The sequence below is a fragment of the Oncorhynchus kisutch genome, linkage group LG24 (genome assembly GCF_002021735.2).
Source record: "Oncorhynchus kisutch isolate 150728-3 linkage group LG24, Okis_V2, whole genome shotgun sequence".
Taxonomy (NCBI): Eukaryota; Metazoa; Chordata; class Actinopteri; order Salmoniformes; family Salmonidae; genus Oncorhynchus; species Oncorhynchus kisutch.
In genome coordinates, this window is record NC_034197.2 from 41,756,330 (window position 1) to 41,779,866 (window position 23,537).

At 45.2% G+C, this 23,537-nt stretch overlaps 1 protein-coding gene across 1 annotated transcript in view; it reads right to left on the minus strand.

Annotated features, from left to right (window-relative positions):
• Window positions 1-14,324: 14,324 nt before the first annotated feature.
• cables2b (Cdk5 and Abl enzyme substrate 2b) overlaps window positions 14,325-23,537 on the minus strand; it is a 91,735-nt gene continuing 82,522 nt past the window's right edge. Inside the window, exons 8-9 of the mRNA XM_031804089.1 lie at window positions 20,877-21,081; window positions 14,325-18,732 (exon numbers count right to left, since the gene is read on the minus strand). Coding sequence (XP_031659949.1) covers window positions 18,592-18,732; window positions 20,877-21,081 — 346 coding nt within the window. The 3' untranslated portion in view covers window positions 14,325-18,591. The remainder of the gene's footprint in view (window positions 18,733-20,876; window positions 21,082-23,537) is intronic.

The window sequence follows — 23,537 nt, forward strand, 5'->3', positions numbered from 1 at the left end:
TACAGCTCAGTGTTCAACACCATAGCGCCCACGAAGGTCATCACTAAGCTAAAGACCCTGGGACTAAACACCTCCCTCTGTAACTGGATCCTGTACTTCCTGACGGGGCGCCCCCAGGTGGTAAGGGTAGGCAACAACACAACAGCCACGCTGATCCTCAACACTGGGGCCCCTGAGGGGTGCGTGCTTAGTCCCCTCCTGTACTCCCTGTTCACCCACGACTGGGTGGCCAAACACAATTCCAACACCATCATTAAGTTGCTGACGACACAACAGCCTGATCGCCAATAGTTATAGACTGTTCTCTCTGCTACCGCGAGCGCCAAGTCTAGGTCCAAGAGGCATCTAAACAGCTTCTACCCCCAAGCCATAAGACTGCTGAACAATTCATCAAATGGCCACCCGGACTGTTTACATTGACACCCCCGGTAAGGTCACGATAGTGTCTACACATTTTGTATTCGGCACATGTGACAAATAAAGTTTGATTTGATTTGTAGAGGTCCCTGATCAAGCCGGTGATCATGGCAATTAGCATTTGTCTCGGAGCAGAAAATCTTCTGTTCTGTCTGATGTTAAAAGCGATGAGAGACCATCATCATCAGTATGGGGTGGCAGGGTAGCCTAGTGGTTAGAGCGTTGGACTAGTAACCAAAAGGTTGCAAGTTCAAATCCCCGAGCTGACAAGCTAAATATCTGTCGTTCTGTCCCTAAACAAGGCTCACCCACCTGAACAAGGCAGTTAACCCACCTGAACAAGGCAGTTAACCCACCTGAACAAGGCCCACCCACCTGAACAAGGCCCACCCACCTGAACAAGGCCCACCCACCTAAACAAGGCCCACCCACCTGAACAAGGCCCACCCACCTAAACAAGGCCCACCCACCTGAACAAGGCCCACCCACCTGAACAAGGCCCACCCACCTAAACAAGGCCCACCCACTAAGTTCAGGTAAAAAAAAAAATAGCTTGCATCATAGAACATTAAAGGGGTAATCTGGGATTGGGACATCCATTTTTAGACTTTTACCAGAAAAAGTGGCGGGATACCTGCTTTGTTGTTGTGCTGCTCCAATATTGCCCCTCTAATACCTCCATGAAATGGAGTCCCATTGTGAAAAGAGAAAATGTTTTTCTCAACCCAACTATTTAAAACTTCCATTGCGCTCTATTAAAACCAAGTTTTTTTTTATAGTTTAATGTTTTGATATTCATTCTTATTTCTATTCATTAATTCATTTTTAAAATGAAGAAATTCAGTTTAGTTTCAGTTAGTATACAGACCTGATATGCAAAGTTTTTATTTAGTTTCAGTTTGAGTTTTAGTGACAGAGCCAGAAAGTATGGCGACGGAGATATCTGTGTTGCATCGTTTTTTTGTTGTCACTTCTTACCACTGTGGGGCAATATTACATAAAGTGATGGGTCAGGTCAAAGGTTAGGTTTAAATTATAAAGTCGATCTTATTGTGACTTGGGTTTAAAAGGAAAGCTGATGCAAAAAATGTCCCACCCATGTTTACACCATTCCAATGTATTTAGTAATACATGGAAGGAGAATCCACTAAGCTACCTAGCCGATTTTTACCCTGTTAGCTAGTGATGGTAACCACGTTTCTAACCATCAGTTTTTATGCGAGTAAAAATCATACCATATTTAAAAAAAATCACAACAGCTGGGATGGAAATAGGAAGTTTATGCGCAAATATTGATATAATAACCATCATATCGTAATTAACTTGGAGTCACGTGAAGATATGGTGCATGTGTAACCAATGTGAAATGTCTAGCTAGTTAGCAGGGGGTGCATGTGTAACCAATGTGAAATGGCTAGCTAGTTAGCAGGGGGTGCATGTGTAACCAATGTGAAATGGCTAGCTAGTTAGCAGGGGGTGCATGTGTAACCAATGTGAAATGTCTAGCTAGTTAGCAGGGGGTGCATGTGTAACCAATGTGAAATGGCTAGCTAGTTAGCAGGGGGTGCATGTGTAACCAATGTGAAATGGCTAGCTAGTTAGCAGGGGGTGCATGTGTAACCAATGTGAAATGGCTAGCTAGTTAGCAGGGGGTGCATGTGTAACCAATGTGAAATGGCTAGCTAGTTAGCAGGGGGTGCATGTGTAACCAATGTGAAATGTCTAGCTAGTTAGCAGGGGGTGCATGTGTAACCAATGTGAAATGGCTAGCTAGTTAGCAGGGGGTGCATGTGTAACCAATGTGAAATGGCTAGCTAGTTAGCAGGGGGTGCATGTGTAACCAATGTGAAATGTCTAGCTAGTTAGCAGGGGGTGCATGTGTAACCAATGTGAAATGGCTAGCTAGTTAGCAGGGGGTGCATGTGTAACCAATGTGAAATGGCTAGCTAGTTAGCAGGGGGTGCATGTGTAACCAATGTGAAATGTCTAGCTAGTTAGCAGGGGGTGCATGTGTAACCAATGTGAAATGGCTAGCTAGTTAGCAGGGGGTGCATGTGTAACCAATGTGAAATGGCTAGCTAGTTAGCAGGGGGTGCATGTGTAACCAATGTGAAATGGCTAGCTAGTTAGCAGGGGGTGCATGTGTAACCAATGTGAAATGTCTAGCTAGTTAGCAGGGGGTGCATGTGTAACCAATGTGAAATGTCTAGCTAGTTAGCAGGGGGTGCATGTGTAACCAATGTGAAATGGCTAGCTAGTTAGCAGGGGGTGCATGTGTAACCAATGTGAAATGTCTAGCTAGTTAGCGGGGGGTGCATGTGTAACCAATGTGAAATGGCTAGCTAGTTAGCAGGGGGTGCATGTGTAACCAATGTGAAATGGCTAGCTAGTTAGCAGGGGGTGTGGGCGCTAATAGCGTTTCAATCGGTGACGTCACTCGCTCTGAGACTTTGAAGTAGTTGTTTCCCTTGCAGAGGGCCGCGGCTTTTGTGTAGCGACAGGTAACGATGCTTCGTGGGGAGGCAGTTGTTGATGTGTGCAGAAGGTCCCTGGTTCGAGCCCAGGTAGGGGCGAGGAGAGGGACGAAAGGAACACATATGGTTTTCCCACTACGACTTTGGGAAAACCATGCATTTTAATCAGGCTACAGATGAAATAAGTTATGATGCACATCACAGGGTGGTGAAAGTGCCTTTAGTGGTCTTATCCTCGTGACATGATGATTGATGCTTGGCTGCCATTTTGACAAATACAAATATTCTCTCTCTTATCCATCATAATGTCATCATGTAGACTAGCCTACTGGGAACTGTGTCTGAGAGCTGTTGTCTGGAGCTCAGGCACCAAGACCAGTGTAGGAACGTTTGCTATTTTAACTCAACAGTTTTTGTGACAAAACTAAATCAGTAGAGTTGAAAATGCGATGAAAACACATTGAACGTTTTGATTTTTATTTGGTACATAAAAACGTAAAAAAAGATGGAATTTTAATGTTTGTGCAGTTCTTACTACTAATATCTGTGTTCTATTCGTGTGCTGTTCTAATAACCAATTTCTGTGTTCATGCAAGTGACTGATTTAACAAATCTTCACTTAACAGTATCTGCAAATTGGCAGTACGCCCAGACCTTGTTTTGAGAACGAACTAAAGATATCTCAGTTTCAAGGTCTCAGCTTAGAGAGAAGAAGCCTCGTGAGGTGTTGATCTGTCTCATGTTATGAACCAGTATTGGTCTGTCTCATGTTATGAACCAGTATTGGTCTGTCTCATGTTATGAACCAGTATTGATCTGTCTCATGTTATGAACCAGTATTGATCTGTCATGTTATGAACCAGTATTGATCTGTCTCATGTTATGAACCAGTATTGATCTGTCTCATGTTATGAACCAGTATTGATCTGTCTCATGTTATGAACCAGTATTGATCTGTCACATGTTATGACCAGTATTGGTCGATCACATGAATAAAACAAAACGGCAATGACTAATTAATTATGCTAAATCATTCAAATATTACTTGTCTGTGTATAGCCATATATAAGACACTCTCTCTCTCTTCCCTGTAAATTGTTATTAACATCCTGTAAGGCGATCTGTGCCTCTCGGGCTGGAAAGATTTCAGCAACTATCATTTTCAGCAGCTATCATGTTTTCGGCTCCTCCAGAGGAAGTTGAAACTAATGTGCTGCCAACTCTGGATGAGCCCCCATTTCCCTCCTGTAGATACGGACGATGAGTAATGATTGAAGGTTGTTTTTCTTTTAAGAAGTTAAGGGTAAAGTCATCTAAACCCTTAACCTATTTACATTATGTGGACCACTGAGCGGATGGGCAAGTCAATGCAACTCCATTGTGGTAAGATATACGGAAACAATGGTTAACATTGTGAGGTGTATTCACCTCTGAATCTACAGACTCCTTGTGTGTGTTGATAATCACTCCCATTAATAGAAATATAGGCTTTATTATAATTATATTATTATCATACTAAGTGGATTGGATACAACCCAGAATGAAGGGTTTGAAATGATGAAGTGTCTGGGTTTTTTCTGTGTCGATTTCCCTTACTTTACTAGAGTATAGAATATTTCGATATAGAAGCTAAAATATAAATGCTTACATTAACATTGGATGATTATTATCACCGATATTTACATTTTCTAATAACCAATTTCTGTGTTCATGCAAGTGACTGATTTAACGAATCCTCACTTATCAATATCTGCAATTTGGCAGTACGCCCTTGTTTTGAGAACCAACGAAAGATATCTCATTTTCAAGGTCTTGGCTTAGAGAGAAGAAGCCTCGTGAGGTGTTGATCTGTCTCATGTTATAAACCAGTATTGATCTGTCTCATGTTATGAACCAGTATTGGTCTGTCATGTTATGAACCAGTATTGATCTGTCTCATGTTATGAACCAGTATTGATCTGTCTCATGTTATGAACCAGTATTGATCTGTCTCATGTTATGAACCAGTATTGATCTGTCTCATGTTATGAACCAGTACTGATCTGTCTCATGTTATGAACCAGTATTGATCTGTCTCATGTTATGAACCAGTATTGATCTGTCACATGTTATGACCAGTATTGGTCGATCACATGAATAAAACAAAACGGTAATGACTCATTAATTATGCTAAATCATTCAAATATTACTTGTCTGTGTATAGCCGCATATAAGACAACTGCTGGGTCTGCCCAGGGAGAGCTCCTGATTGACATGTGTACTATGGTGCATTGAGTTGATTGGAATAAAGCATGATTCCTTTGAAGATTCAAAGATTGACTTTGAGTGCTTCTCCACCTGCATTGCTTACTGTTTGGGGTTTTAGGCTGGGTTTCTGTACAGCACTTTGATATATCAGCTGATGTAAGAAGCGCTATATAAATACATTTGATTTGAGTGTCCCTATGTAAGAATTTTTATCTTTTTTCTATCTTTATCTTATTTTTATTTTTTTTAACCAAACTGTAAACAATTAATAATGGTGTATAGTAGTCTAAGTGAGGGGTTGCGTGCCAAGATGGTGATAATGAAGGGTGTTGAGCCAAAGCACAAACAAAACGACCACAACCCCAAAAAAATCCAACAGTGTGTCTGCATGGAGAGAGTGTCCTCAACGAATGAGGAAGATGTGTATTTATCCCTGGGGCACACCCATCCGAGCTCAGGTGTTTCCCATTTCTTCTGACGACCCTCCCGGCTCCGCCCACAGACATCCTATTAAGGAAAACAAGAACAAAGAGAGAGAATTCGGCAGACGGAGTGGGAGGGTGGTCACAGTATACACCGAGTGTACAAAACATTAAGAACACCTGCTCTTTCCATGACATAGACTGACCTATCATTTGAACATTTGAACATCTTGGCCATGTTCTGTTATAATCTCCACCCGGCACAACCAGAAGAGGACTGGCCACCCCACATATGCTCTCTCTAATTCTCTCTTTTTTTTCTCTCTCTCGGAGGACCTGAGCCCTAGGACCATGCCCCAGGACAACCTGACATGATGACTCCTTGCTGTCCCCAGTCCATCTGACCGTGCTGCTGCTCCAGTTTCAACTGTTCTGCCTTATTATTATACGACCATGCTGGTCATTTATGAACATTTGAACATCTTGGCCATGTTCTGTTATAATCTCCACCCGGCACAGCCAGAAGAGGACTGGCCACCCCTCATAGCCTGGTTCCTCTCTAGGTTTCTAATCTCCACCCGGCACAGCCAGAAGAGGACTGGCCGCCCCTCATAGCCTGGTTCCCCTCTAGGTTTCTAATCTCCACCCGGCACAGACAGAAGAGGACTGGCCGCCCCTCATAGCCTGGTTCCCCTCTAGGTTTCTAATCTCCACCCGGCACAGCCAGAAGAGGACTGGCTACCCCTCATAGCCTGGTTCCCCTCTAGGTTTCTAATCTCCACCAGGCACAGCCAGAAGAGGACTGGCCACCCCTCATAGCCTGGTTCCTCTCTAGGTTTCTTCCTAGGTTCCTGCCTTTCTAGGGAGTTTTTCCTAGCCACCGTGCTTCTACACCTGCATTGCTTGCTGTTTGGGGTTTTAGGCTGGGTTTCTGTACAGCACTTTGAGATATCAGCTGATGTACGAAGCGCTATATAAATACATTTGATTTGAGTGTCCCTATGTAAGAATTTTTATCTGCAACAAGTCAGTTTTGTGGAGTGGAAGCTGCTGAGTGAAGCATGGCTTTTATTCAGATTGGCTGTGTCCAGCGGAGGCTGCTGAGTGGAGCACGGCTCATAATAATGTCTGGAACGTGGAACGTCAAACACATGGAAAACGGTGTCTGATGTATTTGATACCATTCCACCTATTCCGCTCTAGCCATGACCACAAGCATGTCCTCCCTAATTAAGATGCCACCATCCTCCTGTGGTGGAAACACAGCACTGCTGAGAAAATGTGTTATAATTTAATAATTTCTTTATGCAGATTTTTGAATATTTGCATGAAAATTCTGTCGCCGATTGGATGGAAACGTAGCTGATGCACAAACTTAACCAAAAACGGAACATAATTCATGATAGTTGTTATTTTTTAGTTCGTTTTGGTGTTAAAGGTATTAGTTTCAGTTTTAATGTTTAATTTATTACAATGTTAATTACACGACATGATATAGGTATGAACATCTCATTCCAAAATCATGGGCATTAATATGGAGTTGGTTCCCCCCCTTTACTGCTATAACAGCCTCCACTCTTCTGGGAAGGCTTTCCAATTCATCCCAAAAGGTGTTCGATGGGGTTGAGGTCAGGGCTCTGCGCGGGCCAGTCAAATTCTTTCACTCCAATCTCGACAAACCATTTCTGTATGGACCTCTTTGTGCACGGGGGGCATTTTTAGTCTGAAACAGGAGATGCTCTTCCCCAAACTGTTGTCACAAAGTTGGAAGCACAGAATCATCTAGAATGTAATTGTATGCTGTAGCGTTAAGATTTCCCTTCGCTGGAACTAAGGGGCCTAGCCTGAACCATGAAAAACAACCCCATGCCATTATTCCTCATCCACCAAACTTTACAGTTGACACTATGCATTGCGGCAGTTAGCGTTCTTTTGTCATCCGCCAAACCCAGATCCGTCCGTCGGACTGCCAGATGGTGAAGCGTGATTCTTCACTCTAGAGAACATGTTTCCACTGCTCCAGAGACCAATGGCGGCGAGCTTTACACCACTCCTGCAGAAGCTTGGCATTGCGCATGGTGATCTTAGGCTTGTGTGCGGCTGCTCGGCCACGGAAACCCATTTCATGAAGCTCCGAACAAACAGTTATTGTGCTGACATTGCTTTCAATAACTTTGATTGAAACTCAAACCTGAAAACGTTGATCAATAGTCACATACTTACATCCAGATCAACAATTCATTTACATGGCAAATTATTGTAGCAATCTTAACCCAACACCTAGCAACCGGGTGAAAATATTTTAGATATTTATATGTGTAACGACTGTTGACGTTGACAGTCGCATTTTTCCAATTGTATTCGCTACAATAAGAAGAGAAAACAAAATGCTGGTGCGATGGATTGGGTCAGAACTACAGTGGGGGAGAACAAGTATTTGATACACTGCCGATTTTGCAGGTTTTCCTACTTACAAAGCATGTAGAGGTCTGTAATGTTTATCATAGGTACACTTCAACTGTGCACTTTGGGTCCCGAGGACCAGGATTAAGGGCATCTGTTTGCATTTGTTAATCTCAAGGTAACGCCCTCTATGCAGATCTATGTTAATCTCAAGGTAACGCCCTCTATGCAGATCTATGTTAATCTCAAGGTAACGCCCTCTATGCAGATCTATGTTAATCTCAAGGTAACGCCCTCTATGCAGATCTATGTTAATCTCAAGGTAACTCCCTCTATGAAAGTAGTCCAGCCAATTGAAAAACAGAAAACAACACACATTAGTAAGGTCAGAAAATATAGATTATATTGTTTTTTTCCCTCTGCAATTTAAAAACAACAACAACAACAAATAAAATAGCAGTTTTTCTCACCCAGTAGGAAGGTAGACTGGCACCCTATTCCCTTTATAGTGCACTATTTTAGACCAGAGTCCTATGGTACCCTATTCCCTTTATAGTGCACTACTTTAGACCAGAGTCCTATGGTACCCTATTCCCTTTATAGTGCACTACTTTCACCAGGGCCCATTGGATTTTGGTTAAACATAGTGCACTATGAAAATAGGGTGCCATTTGGGACTAACCTGTATTCACACACACACACACACACACACACACACACACACACACACACACACACACACACACACACACACACACACACACACACACACACACACACACACACACACACAAGGTCATACTGACAATAATACATTTAATGAGATTACAAACTATTTCCCAAAAATAAAAGGGCTCTCATTTAGGAGAACGGCATCTAGCTCTAGTCATCTCTCCCCAATAAGTGAGAATCATTTATACTATGGAGTTGGTGCTATACACACAGTCCCTTTAAGAGCAGGGTCAGTCCTGTCTAGGTTTGCTATACACACAGTCCCTTTAAGAGCAGGTCTGTCTAGGTCCTGTCTAGGTTTGCTATACACACAGTCCCTTTAAGAGCAGGGTCAGTCCTGTCTAGGTCCTGTCTAGGTTTGCTATACACACAGTCCCTTTAAGAGCAGGTCTGTCTAGGTCCTGTCTAGGTTTGCTATACACACAGTCCCTTTAAGAGCAGGTCTGTCTAGGTCCTGTCTAGGTTTGCTATACACACAGTCCCTTTAAGAGCAGGGTCAGTCCTGTCTAGGTTTGCAATACTACGGTTACTTTCCCATAATTCCCCTGGTTTTCCAGAAATTCACAGATTTCCTGCTTTAATCCCTAGTAAATTCCAGGAATCTTCTAACCGGGATTTCTGGAAAACCAGGGAATTATGGGCAAATTACAGGATTTTTTTTTGGTATGACCCATTTGATACTGACAGGAATCAGACGTGGACAAGGACTAGCCTGGATGCCAGTTTGCTTCTGCTCTCCTTCCTTATGGAAATGTCATGCCAAACACGTTTGAAACAGACTGGCAGCCAGGCTAGGGAAGTAGAGGGGTCAGTGAAAACCTACAAGGTGTGTACGGATTGGCTGTGTTTGAGAACCGGCAACGTTGGGATGCCTTGTAGGGAAATGGTGACAGACTGACAGGAAATACCAGTTATTTAGTACGAATGTGATTGGTTGATCCGTCGGTCTGCAGTTGATCTGGAAAACGACCGACGTGTTTAGAGTTGAACCTGAAATCTCTGGGCCGTTGGAAGCACTGCGGCCGGTTGCCAGAGATTTCAGAGGTCAAAGTGAAGTCACAGTGTCACAATGGCATAAAATACCAATAATGCTTTGCTACAACAATGTCGGTGTTAAAAAAAACAATGAACATGCCACTTTGAAAAGAAGGTTTGAATATACAGCATTTTGCTGACAGATACGATTGTGATTGTTCTCACGCATACACAGTAAATTCAAGTATATATATATATTTTAAAATCTGTATAGAGATTTTATGTTACAGGCACTTTGTTCGTTGTGCACGTGTTTTGTGAGCGAGCGAGCGAGCGATTAAAACACAACATGTATAATGAACTAAATATTATATTGACATTTTTCTCATTTCTCAAATCGTCATGATGAGACATCTCCTCTGTAATGTTATTGCCATGTTGCACATTAAGATGGCATTAACTGGTCAATTCAGACTGTGGTTAACTAATGACCCAGTCACAGTGTTAACACATAGCAGTGACATCAACATTTTGTTATCTGTTATCCCAGGACACTTTTTACATGTGGATTGAACATGACATAGATGGCACAGACAGACAGACAGACAGACAGACAGACAGACAGACAGACAGACAGACAGACAGACAGACAGACAGACAGACAGACAGACCAGACAGACAGACAGACAGACAGACAGACAGACAGACAGACAGACAGACAGACAGACAGACAGACAGACAGACAGACAGACAGACAGACAGACAGACAGACAGACAGACAGACAGACAGACAGACAGACAGACAGACAGACAGACAAGACAGACAGACAGACAGGACAGACAGACAGACAGACAGACAGACAGACAGACAGACAGACAGACAGACAGACAGACAGACAGACAGACAGACAGACAGACAGACAGACAGACAGACAGACAGACAGACAGACAGACAGACAGACAGACAGACAGACAGACAGACAGACAGACAGACAGACAGACAGACAGACAGACAGACAGACAGACAGACAGACAGACAGACAGACAGACAGACAGACAGACAGACAGACAGACAGACAGACAGACAGACAGACAGACAGACAGACAGACAGACAGACAGACAGACAGACAGACAGACAGACAGACAGACAGACAGACAGACAGACAGACAGACAGACAGACAGACAGACAGACAGACAGACAGACAGACAGACAGACAGACAGACAGACAGACAGACAGACAGACAGACAGACAGACAGACAGACAGACAGACAGACAGACAGACAGACAGACAGACAGACAGACAGACAGACAGACAGACAGACAGACAGACAGACAGACAGACAGACAGACAGACAGACAGACAGACAGACAGACAGACAGACAGACAGACAGACAGACAGACAGACAGACAGACAGACAGACAGACAGACAGACAGACAGACAGACAGACAGACAGACAGACAGACAGACAGACAGACAGACAGACAGACAGACAGACAGACAGACAGACAGACAGACAGACAGACAGACAGACAGACAGACAGACAGACAGACAGACAGACAGACAGACAGACAGACAGACAGACAGACAGACAGACAGACAGACAGACAGACAGACAGACAGACAGACAGACAGACAGACAGACAGACAGACAGACAGACAGACAGACAGACAGACAGACAGACAGACAGACAGACAGACAGACAGACAGACAGACAGACAGACAGACAGACAGACAGACAGACAGACAGACAGACAGACAGACAGACAGACAGACAGACAGACAGACAGACAGACAGACAGACAGACAGACAGACAGACAGACAGACAGACAGACAGACAGACAGACAGACAGACAGACAGACAGACAGACAGACAGACAGACAGACAGACAGACAGACAGACAGACAGACAGACAGACAGACAGACAGACAGACAGACAGACAGACAGACAGACAGACAGACAGACAGACAGACAGACAGACAGACAGACAGACAGACAGACAGACAGACAGACAGACAGACAGACAGACAGACAGACAGACAGACAGACAGACAGACAGACAGACAGACAGACAGACAGACAGACAGACAGACAGACAGACAGACAGACAGACAGACAGACAGACAGACAGACAGACAGACAGACAGACAGACAGACAGACAGACAGACAGACAGACAGACAGACAGACAGACAGACAGACAGACAGACAGACAGACAGACAGACAGACAGACAGACAGACAGACAGACAGACAGACAGACAGACAGACAGACAGACAGACAGACAGACAGACAGACAGACAGACAGACAGACAGACAGACAGACAGACAGACAGACAGACAGACAGACAGACAGACAGACAGACAGACAGACAGACAGACAGACAGACAGACAGACAGACAGACAGACAGACAGACAGACAGACAGACAGACAGACAGACAGACAGACAGACAGACAGACAGACAGACAGACAGACAGACAGACAGACAGACAGACAGACAGACAGACAGACAGACAGACAGACAGACAGACAGACAGACAGACAGACAGACAGACAGACAGACAGACAGACAGACAGACAGACAGACAGACAGACAGACAGACAGACAGACAGACAGACAGACAGACAGACAGACAGACAGACAGACAGACAGACAGACAGACAGACAGACAGACAGACAGACAGACAGACAGACAGACAGACAGACAGACAGACAGACAGACAGACAGACAGACAGACAGACAGACAGACAGACAGACAGACAGACAGACAGACAGACAGACAGACAGACAGACAGACAGACAGACAGACAGACAGACAGACAGACAGACAGACAGACAGACACCACCCTGGACATATCTTGGCTCTACTGTTAAAACATGAACCATACTGCCAGACAACACATTGCAAACGTATGATTCTGTTCACAGTATCTCTTTGGGGGAAAGTACAAAAAAAGCATCCCTTTTTGATAAAAAGTAACTTAACCAAGGCTTAACTTCCGATGACATCACAGGGGAGGAACAGAATGGGGGGGGGGGGGGGGACAAGTCAAATCTACCATCTACTTTTAAAGCCACACTGTTTTTAACACTTATAAACACACAGGTAGTTATAAACAGTTGTAACAATATGATGACTGAGTGTACAAAACATTAAGAACACCTTCCTAATATTGTGTTGCGCCCCCCTTTTGCCCTCAGAACAGCCTCAATTCGCCAGGTTACGTACTCTACAAGGTGTTGAAAGCGTTCCACAGGGATGCTGGTCCATGTTGACTCTAATGCTTCCCACAGTTGTGTCAAGTTGGCTGAATGCAACCTACTACCATACCCCCGTTCAAAGGCACTTACATATTTTTTGTCTTGTCCATTCACCCTCTGAATGGCACAGATACACAATCCACGTCTCACGACTTAAAACTCCTTCTTTAACCCGTCTCCTCCCCTTCATCTCTACACTGATTTGAAGTGGATTTAACAGGTGACATCAATAAGAGATCATATCTTTCACCTGGATTCACCTGGTTATTACGGGTCCCGTCCCGCATATTGTTGTGCATTTGTTATTACGGGTCCCGTCCCGCGTATTGTTGTGCATTTGTTATTACGGGTCCCGTCCCGCATATTGTTGTGCATTTGTTATTACGAGACACATCCCATGTCGTGTATTGCGGGTCTCATCCCGCGTATTTATTAGAGGTTTTATCTCGCTTTTTGTTTGTTTTACAACCCTGTGTTTCTGTATACGTGTTTGTTCTGGGCTTCGACCCAGTGTGTTGTATCATATCCTCCGTGTTGTATATCATATCCTCCGTGTTGTATCATATCCTCCGTGTTGTATATCCTCCGTGTTGTATATCATATCCTCCGTGTTGTATATCCTCCGTGTTGCATATCATATTTGACAGTTGTCTCGTTCACGCTTACAGACACCTACAGTATGTGCCTTTATGTGTCAGTTTGGACATATTCTGCACTTTATTGCTAGTGATTTGTCTGGAAAATGCTCAAAGACTTACAGAATATAATATAATGACATCTAAAACGATCGCATTATATTCCAGGAGTCCAATTCTTATTTAGATAGGCCTTGATTTCTTTTGTTGATATGCAGGGAGAACGACCATGGCTTTGGTTTGTTCCAAATCATTGATTAGTTATACTTCAGTAACAGAGTCTCTTTCACTCATCGAGGGTTGATCAACTGATATAAAAGCATTACAGAATTTAAACTGAACTGAAAATGTATTGGGGATGCATGAGATGGACTATGATTGAGTTGCAACAGGAGAGAGCAGTTCACAACAAGGTATAATTTGGAGGTCTAATGTTCAGGGGAACCTTAAGATCAAGGTATAATGTAGAGATCTAATGTTCCCCTGTACGTTTATATCAAGGTATAATGTAGAGATCTAATGTTCCCCTGTACCTTTAGATCAAGGTATAATGTAGAGATCTAATGTTCCCCTGTACTTTAAGATCAAGGTATAATGTGGAGGCCTAATGTTCCCCTGTACCTTAAGATCAAGGTATAATGTAGAGATCTAATGTTCCCCTGTACCTTAAGATCAAGGTATAATGTAGAGATCTAATGTTCCCCTGTACCTTTATATCAAGGTATAATGTAGAGATCTAATGTTCCCCTGTACCTTAAGATCAAGGTATAATGTAGAGATCTAATGTTCCCCTGTACCTTAAGATCAAGGTATAATGTAGAGATCTAATGTTCCCCTGTACCTTAAGATCAAGGTATACTGTAGAGATCTAATGTTCCCCTGTACCTTAAGATCAAGGTATAATGTAGAGGTATAATGTTCCCCTGTACCTTTAGATCAAGGTATAATGTAGAGGTATAATGTTCCACTGTACCTTAAGATCAAGGTATAATGTGGAGGCCTAACTCTTACATAGACAACCCACTTTTTTATAAACTATTCACAGCAGCTTTCCCTTGATATTACCTCAGCACTGTCCAGAATGAACGGTGGGCAGGTGTGGGATGGTCACCCAATACCGCATCCAGATCTGAATCAACTGGACACCGGGTTCTTCCATTCCCATCCAGATCTGAATCAACTGGACACCGGGTTCTTCCGTTCCCATCCAGATCTGAATCAACTGGACACTGGGTTCTTCCGTTCCCATCCAGATCTGAATCAACTGGACACCGGGTTCTTCCGTTCCCATCCAGATCTGAATCAACTGGACACTGGGTTCTTCCGTTCCCATCCAGATCTGAATCAACTGGAGACTGGGTTCTTCCGTTCCCATCAAGATCTGAATCAACTGGACACCGGGTTCTTCCGTTCCCATCCAGATCTGAATCAACTGGACACTGGGTTCTTCCGTTCCCATCCAGATCTGAATCAACTGGACACTGGGTTCTTCTGTTCCCATCCAGATCTGGGTTTGTCCGGTTTTTAATGAAGACCAAGACCTTATTTCTGCATGAATTGTAGCAGTATCGTTGTCCATAATTGTGGTGCTTTCAAGACAACTGGGAACTGGAAAAAAAAACAAGGTCAAATAATGACGTCAGTGATCTTCAGGTCGGAAAGTCAGAGCTCTAGAAAGATGGTCGAGTTTCCAACTTGGAATTCCGAGTTGGATGACCGTTCGAAACAATTTTTTCCCCAGTTGAAGCTCCAAGTTGTCTTGAACGCACTGACGTCGGAAGCCGGAGATATCCAAGTTCCCGAATTCCGAGTTCCCAGTTGTTTTGAATGCGGCATTACTACCTCAACTGGCCGGTGTGACTTATTTGAGAGGACCGAATGTATACGCTTTCGTCGTCAGGATACGTTGACACTTGAAGGCCGTATCCGGACTAGATGCATCTTTGACTACCTCTGGAAGTGGTCAGGAAGAGCTAGTCACAATCAGAATGTGGACAAGATCAGGACAACAGACGCAGTGTTAGAACCAAGTATAAACAGGGCTAAGGTGGATAATAAGACCTATGTGAGTTAAGCTACAAGGGTTATAATATAAAATATCCCTTATGCTGCGTTGATAAATATAATAAATATACATCTCAGAAAGGATAAATATATTAAATGTATTTATGGTTAAATGTTTGTGTGATGTTATTTGTTTTCCCTTTAACACATTGGCAGGAGAGAAAGAGATAATTATTACTGCTAACTAGTAACTGGTTACCGGTAAAGTCACGACTCATGTTGCTAACTAGTAACTGGTATCCTTGTGGTAAAGTCACGACTCATGTTGCTAACTAGTAACTGGTTACCGGTAAAGTCACGACTCATGTTGCTAACTAGTAACTGGTATCCTTGTGGTAAGTCACGACTCATGTTGCTAACTAGTAACTGATATCCCTGTGGTAAAGTCACGACTCATGTTGCTAACTAGTAACTGGTATCCTTGTGGTAAAGTCACGACTCATGTTGCTAACTAGTAACTGGTATCCCTGTGGTAAAGTCACGACTCATGTTGCTAACTAGTAACTGATATCCCTGTGGTAAAGTCACGACTCATGTTGCTAACTAGTAACTGGTTACCGGTAAAGTCACGACTCATGTTGCTAACTAGTAACTGGTATCCTTGTGGTAAAGTCACGACTCATGTTGCTAACTAGTAACTGATATCCCTGTGGTAAAGTCACGACTCATGTTGCTAACTAGTAACTGGTTACCGGTAAAGTCACGACTCATGTTGCTAACTAGTAACTGGTATCCTTGTGGTAAAGTCACGACTCATGTTGCTAACTAGTAACTGATATCCCTGTGGTAAAGTCACGACTCATGTTGCTAACTAGTAACTGGTTACTGGTAAAGTCACGACTCATGTTGCTAACTAGTAACTGGTATCCCTGTGGTAAAGTCACGACTCATGTTGCTAACTAGTAACTGGTATCCTTGTGTTAAAGTCACGACTCATGTTGCTAACTAGTAACTGGTATCCTTGTGGTAAAGTCACGACTCATGTTGCTAACTAGTAACTGGTATCCTTGTGGTAAAGTCACGACTCATGTTGCTAACTAGTAACTGGTATCCTTGTGGTAAAGTCACGACTCATGTTGCTAACTAGTAACTGATATCCCTGTGGTAAAGTCACGACTCATGTTGCTAACTAGTAACTGGTTACCGGTAAAGTCACGACTCATGTTGCTAACTAGTAACTGGTATCCTTGTGGTAAAGTCACGACTCATGTTGCTAACTAGTAACTGATATCCCTGTGGTAAAGTCACGACTCATGTTGCTAACTAGTAACTGGTTACCGGTAAAGTCACGACTCATGTTGCTAACTAGTAACTGGTATCCTTGTGGTAAAGTCACGACTCATGTTGCTAACTAGTAACTGATATCCCTGTGGTAAAGTCACGACTCATGTTGCTAACTAGTAACTGGTTACCGGTAAAGTCACGACTCATGTTGCTAACTAGTAACTGGTATCCTTGTGGTAAAGTCACGACTCATGTTGCTAACTAGTAACTGATATCCCTGTGGTAAAGTCACGACTCATGTTGCTAACTAGTAACTGGTTACCGGTAAAGTCACGACTCATGTTGCTAACTAGTAACTGGTATCCTTGTGGTAAAGTCACGACTCATGTTGCTAACTAGTAACTGATATCCCTGTGGTAAAGTCACGACTCATGTTGCTAACTAGTAACTGGTTACCGGTAAAGTCACGACTCATGTTGCTAACTAGTAACTGGTATCCTTGTGGTAAAGTCACGACTCATGTTGCTAACTAGTAACTGATATCCCTGTGGTAAAGTCACGACTCATGTTGCTAACTAGTAACTGGTTACCGGTAAAGTCACGACTCATGTTGCTAACTAGTAACTGGTATCCTTGTGGTAAAGTCACGACTCATGTTGCTAACTAGTAACTGATATCCCTGTGGTAAAGTCACGACTCATGTTGCTAACTAGTAACTGGTTACCGGTAAAGTCACGACTCATGTTGCTAACTAGTAACTGGTATCCTTGTGGTAAAGTCACGACTCATGTTGCTAACTAGTAACTGATATCCCTGTGGTAAAGTCACGACTCATGTTGCTAACTAGTAACTGGTTACCGGTAAAGTCACGACTCATGTTGCTAACTAGTAACTGGTATCCTTGTGTTAAAGTCACGACTCATGTTGCTAACTAGTAACTGGTATCCTTGTGGTAAAGTCACGACTCATGTTGCTAACTAGTAACTGGTATCCCTGTGGTAAAGTCACAACTCATGTTTTGCTAACTAGTAACTGGTATCCTTGTGGTAAAGTCACGACTCATGTTGCTAACTAGTAACTGGTATCCCTGTGGTAAAGTCACGACTCATGTTGCTAACTAGTAACTGGTATCCCTGTGGTAAAGTCACGACTCATGTTGCTAACTAGTAACTGGTATTCCTGTGGTAAAGTCACCTCACATTTGATCCCACTGCTACTGCTGAACTTGACCGCCCCCTAGGGAATATGGCAGCATGGACAGGTTCAGGTTTAGAACGTGTAGAAATGCAGATGTGCTGTGGTTTGATGACATCATAGGTGTCGTTTCTGCTTCTCGTGAGGGTCAATACCAGTATTGTTACTGATTATGAGTGTGTGGTCAGTGCTAAGGGTTTCATGGGTGTCACGGGACATAACTAATCCTTTACCTACATCCTCTCTCTCTTAATTTCTCTCTCATCTTCTTTCTTTCCATCTCTGCTCCCTTTAAACTCCTTAATTTGTCTCTTCGTCACCCCCCCCTCATGTCTCTCCTTCACCCCCCGTGCTTCTACATCTGCATTGCTTGCTGTTTGGGGTTTTAGGCTGGGTTTCTGTACAGCACTTTGTGACATCGGCTGATGTAAGAAGGGCTTTATAAATAAATTTGATTGATTGATTGATGTCCAATCTTTAGTCCTAGTAGGTGGGGCTCCTGTCCCAGTGGGCGTGGCAGGGGCGTGGTCCTAGTTCTGCTGCACCAGGCGTCGGTAGTGTGGCATGATGGTGCTCTCAGGCAGGTACAGAGCCATCTCCAGGGCAACAAGGATGGTGAACTCAAACGGGATCAACTCTCGCCGACTGATACGGAAACGCTCCTCCAGTTTCTGCAGCAGAAGAGTTTAGAAGAGAAAGGAGAGAGGAGAGAGGAGAGAAAGAGAGAGGAGAGAAAGAGAGAGGAGAGAGGAGAGAAAGAGAGAGGAGAGAAAGAGAGAGGAGAGAAAGAGAGAGGAGAGAAAGAGAGAGAAGAGAGAAGAGAGAGAAGAGAGAAAGAGAGAGGAGAGAAAGAGAGAGGAGAGAGGAGAGAGAAGAGAGAGAGAAGAGAGGGGAGAGAGAGAAGAGAGAGAGACAGAGAGAAAGAAAGAGGGGAAAATGAGAGAGAAGAGAGATGGAGGGAAAGTGAGAGGGAGAGAGGAAGAGAGAGAGTGAGAGAGGGAGAGAGAGGAGAGAGAGAGAGTGACAGAAGAGAGGTGAGAGAGAGAGTGAGAGAGGGGGAGAGAGAGAGAGAGGGAGAGAGAGAGGATGACTTTAAGGGCTATTAAAGAGCTAGGAGTTATTCTCTAGTACACAATGCACTACTTTTGTCCAGAGCCACGTAGTAAATTGGGTGCCATTTTTGATTTGCCACTAGATATCAGTCAATTCAATTGACGGGGCTTTATTGACATGGGAAACATGTGTAACATTGCCAAAGCAAGTGAAGTAGACAATTAACAAAAGTGAAATAAACAATGAAAATGAACAGTCCTCACTACAGGAAGATCTGATGTTTAGTTATATATGTATAATTATAAACTGTCATATAATGTCCCTACTAACTGCTGCTTTGTGTAAGAAGAACATGAGGGCCATGGGGGTCAGAGGGGCCATGAGGTCAGAGAGGCCATGGGGGTCAGAGATCCATGGGGGTCAGAGGGCCATGGGGGTCAGAGGGGCATGGGGGTCAGAGGGGCCATGAGGTCAGAGAGGCCATGGGGGTCAGAGATCCATGGGGGTCAGAGGGCCATGGGGGTCAGAGGGGCATGGGGGTCAGAGGGGCCATGGGGGTCAGAGGGTCATGGGGTCAGAGGGTCATGAGGTCAGAGAGGCCATGGGGGTCAGAGATCCATGGGGGTCAGAGGGCCATGGGGGTCAGAGGGGCCATGGGGGTCAGAGGTCATGGGGTCAGAGGGCCATGGGGTCAGAGGGGCCATGAGGTCAGAGGGGCCATGGGGTCAGAGAGGCCATGGGGGTCAGAGGGGCCATGGGGGTCAGAGGGGCATGGGGTCAGAGCGGCCATGGGGGTCAGAGGGGCCATGGGGGTCAGAGGGGCATGGGGGTCAGAGGGGCCATGAGGTCAGAGAGGCCATGGGGGTCAAGCGGGGCCATGGGGGTCAGAGGGGCATGGGGGTCAGATGGGCCATGAGGTCAGAGAGGCCATGGGGGTCAGAGGGGCCATGGGGGTCAGAGGGGCATGGGGGTCAGAGGGCCATGGGGTCAGAGAGGCCATGGGGGTCAGAGGGCATGGGGGTCAGAGGGGCCCATGGGTCAGAGAGGCCATGGGGGTCAGAGGGGCCATGGGGGTCAGAGGGCATGGGGGTCAGAGCGGCCATGGGGGTCAGAGGGGCCATGGGGGTCAGAGGGGCATGGGGGTCAGAGGGGCCATGAGGTCAGAGAGGCCATGGGGATCAGAGGGGCCATGGGGGTCAGAGGGGCATGGGGGGTCAGATGGGCCATGAGGTCAGAGAGGCCATGGGGGTCAGAGGGGCCATGGGGTCAGAGGGGCATGGGGGTCAGAGGGCCATGAGGTCAGAGAGGCCATGGGGGTCAGAGGGGCCATGAGGTCAGAGGGCCATGGGGGTTAGAGGGCCATGAGGTCAGAGGGCCATGGGGGTCAGAGGGGCCATGGGGGTCAGAGGGGCCATGGGGGTCAGAGAGGCCATGGGATCAGAAGGGCCATGGGGGTCAGAAGGGCCATGGGGGTCAAAGGGGCCATGGGGGTCAGAGGGGCCATGGGGGTCAGAGGGGCCATGGGGGTCAGAGGGGGGAACAGCCTCAGGTAACAAAAGGAAACCCTAAACAACAAAGCAACATGACTTTTCTCAAATGGAAAATGTTTCCCAGAATGCCTGTACTTGGGATTAGAAAACACTCTGACAGGAGGTTGGTAGTTGGTAGGAGCTAACATCCAACAACAAGCTCTCATAAAGAAAAAGACAGTAAAACAGCCCACATATCCACATAAAGAGATATTGTAATAGTACACACGTACATCTATGAGCTGCGTGACGTCCTGCTTCTTGAGGTCGCTGCTGATCTTAGCAGCGAGGAGCACGCAGGCGGCAGACACCAACTTCCTGTTGCGTTTGTTGAGTCGTCCCTGGAGGACCAGCTTCTCAAAGTAAACAAACGCCATCGCCACGGTGACCGGCTGCAGTCCGCAGTCGTCACCCACCGTACGTATCTCCCTTTTCAGACTGGAGGAGAGACAGAGACAGAGAGAGAGAGAGAGAGAGAGAGAGAGAGAGACAGAGAGAGAGAGAGAGATAGAGAGAGAGAGAGAGAGAGAGAGAGGGAGGGAGAGAGAGAGAGGGAGGGAGGGAGAGAGAGACAGAGAGAGAGAGAGAGACAGAGAGAGGGAGGGAGGGAGAGATAGAGAGACAGAGACAGAGAGAGGGAGGGAGGGAGAGATAGAGAGACAGAGAGAGAGAGAGAGAGGGAGGGAGAGATAGAGAGACAGAGAGAGAGAGAGAGAGGGAGGGAGAGATAGAGAGACAGAGAGAGAGAGCGAGAGGGAGGGAGAGAGAGAGAGAGAGAGCGAGAGAGAGAGAGAGAGAGAGAGAGAGAGAGAGAGAGAGAGAGAGAGAGAGAGGGAGGGAGGGAGGGAGAGAGAGAGAGAGAGAGAGAGAGAGAGAGAGAGAGAGAGAGAGAGAGAGAGAGAGAGAGAGAGAGGGAGGGAGGGAGGGAGGGAGGGAGAGAGAGAGAGACAGAGAGAGAGAGGGAGGGAGGGAGAGAGAGAGAGATATTGATTTAATATGAGTCCACGGGGTCCCAACTCAACGGTCCATCTAACGCAGGCGGTGGCGCTATAGGTTCAGCGGTGTGTCCGAAATTCTGTTGCTATGTTGATGAATAAACAAGTTGTGGGTGTGTCCAGGCTTGGCCCCTCACTGGCCAATCAGAACGTGTTCCATGGCGAAATATGTATTTAGGTGTTTTTAGTTATGTTTTTTTGTCTTTTATGTGTTGCCTCGGAAACAACTCCAATTCCAATGTTAGAAACAAAACAAATAAATGTCTTTGCTAAATATGTTAACTATGTTCTTAGTAATGTTATTGGCTTCAATAGCATTCACACTGATACAGGGGCTAGGACTACTATAAAATGCATTATGGCTGAGCATGGACATGCCAGACATTGTCAATAAGTAAATAAATTATTGATAAGGTAAAAAAAAAGAAAGAAAGAATTTGAAACGACTCAAACTATAGAGTTTTTTTTTTACACACATCCATACTGTTCACAGTAGCAGGACAAAGATCCTGTATGAACAGAGAGAGAACGTCCTCTCCCCGTTCTACTGCTCCCCAATAGGCCTGTGGTTTATCAACATAATTGGAAACATTTTACAGATCAGACTGCATTCACATCTCCAGAAGATTTGAGAAAGTCACGGACGTCCATAGTAACCATAAAACCAGGAAGTTTTTTGGTTGTAATAAAATTTAAACGATAAACATTTTTTTTTTTTCTTCTTATCAACAACAACAACAAATACATGTTAAAAGCAGGATACAACTGAATGTGTCTTCCACATTTAACCCCTCTGAATCAGAGAGGTGCGAAGGGCTTATAGTAGGTCTTCCTCATTTAACCCCTCTGAATCAGAGAGGTGCGAAGGGCTTATAGTAGGTCTTCCACATTTAACCCCTCTGAATCAGAGAGGTGCGAAGGGCTTATAGTAGACCTAAGGGAGGGCTAAGGGAGGGCTTATAGTAGACCTAGGGGAGGGCTAAGGGAGGGCTAAGGGAGGGCTTATAGTAGGTCTTCTACATTTAACCCCTCTGAATCAGAGAGGTGCGAAGGGGGCTGCCTTAACCGACATCCTCGGCGCCCCGGGGAACAGTGGGTTAACTGCCTTGCTCAGGGGCAGAAGGACAGATGTTTACCTTGTCCGCTCGGGGATTTGATCCAGCAACCTTTTGATCACTGGCCCAACGCTCTAACCACCAGGCTGCCATAACACCGACAGGTTAAAGACACACACTGCTGTTGAACCGTCCTTATAGTAGGCATAAGGGAGGGCTTATAGTAGGCCTAAGGGAGGGCTAAGGGAGGGCTTATAGTAGGCCTAAGGGAGAGCTAAGGGAGGGCTTATAGTAGGCCTAAGGGAGGGCTAAGGGAGGGCTTATAGTAGACCTAAGGGAGGGCTAAGGGAGGGCTTATAGTAGGCCTAAGGGAGGGCTTATAGTAGGCCTAAGGGAGGGCTAAGGGAGGGCTTATAGTAGACCTAAGGGAGGGCTAAGGGAGGGCTAAGGGAGGGCTTATAGTAGGCCTAAGGGAGGGCTAAGGGAGGGCTTATAGTAGACCTAAGGGAGGGCTTATAGTAGGCCTAAGGGAGGGCTTATAGTAGGCCTAAGGGAGGGCTTATAGTAGAACTAAGGGAAGGCTTATAGTAGGCCTAAGGGAGGGCTAAGGGAGGGCTTATAGTAGGCCTAAGGAAGGGCTTATATTAGGCCTAAGGGAGGGCTTATAGTAGGCCTAAGGGAGGGCTTATAGTAGGCCTAAGGGAGGGCTTATAGTAGACCTAAGGGAAGGCTTATAGCAGGCCTAAGGGAGGGCTAAGGGAGGGCTTATAGTAGGCCTAAGGAAGGGCTTATATTAGGCCTAAGGGAGGGCTTATAGTAGGCCTAAGGGAGGGCTTATAGTAGG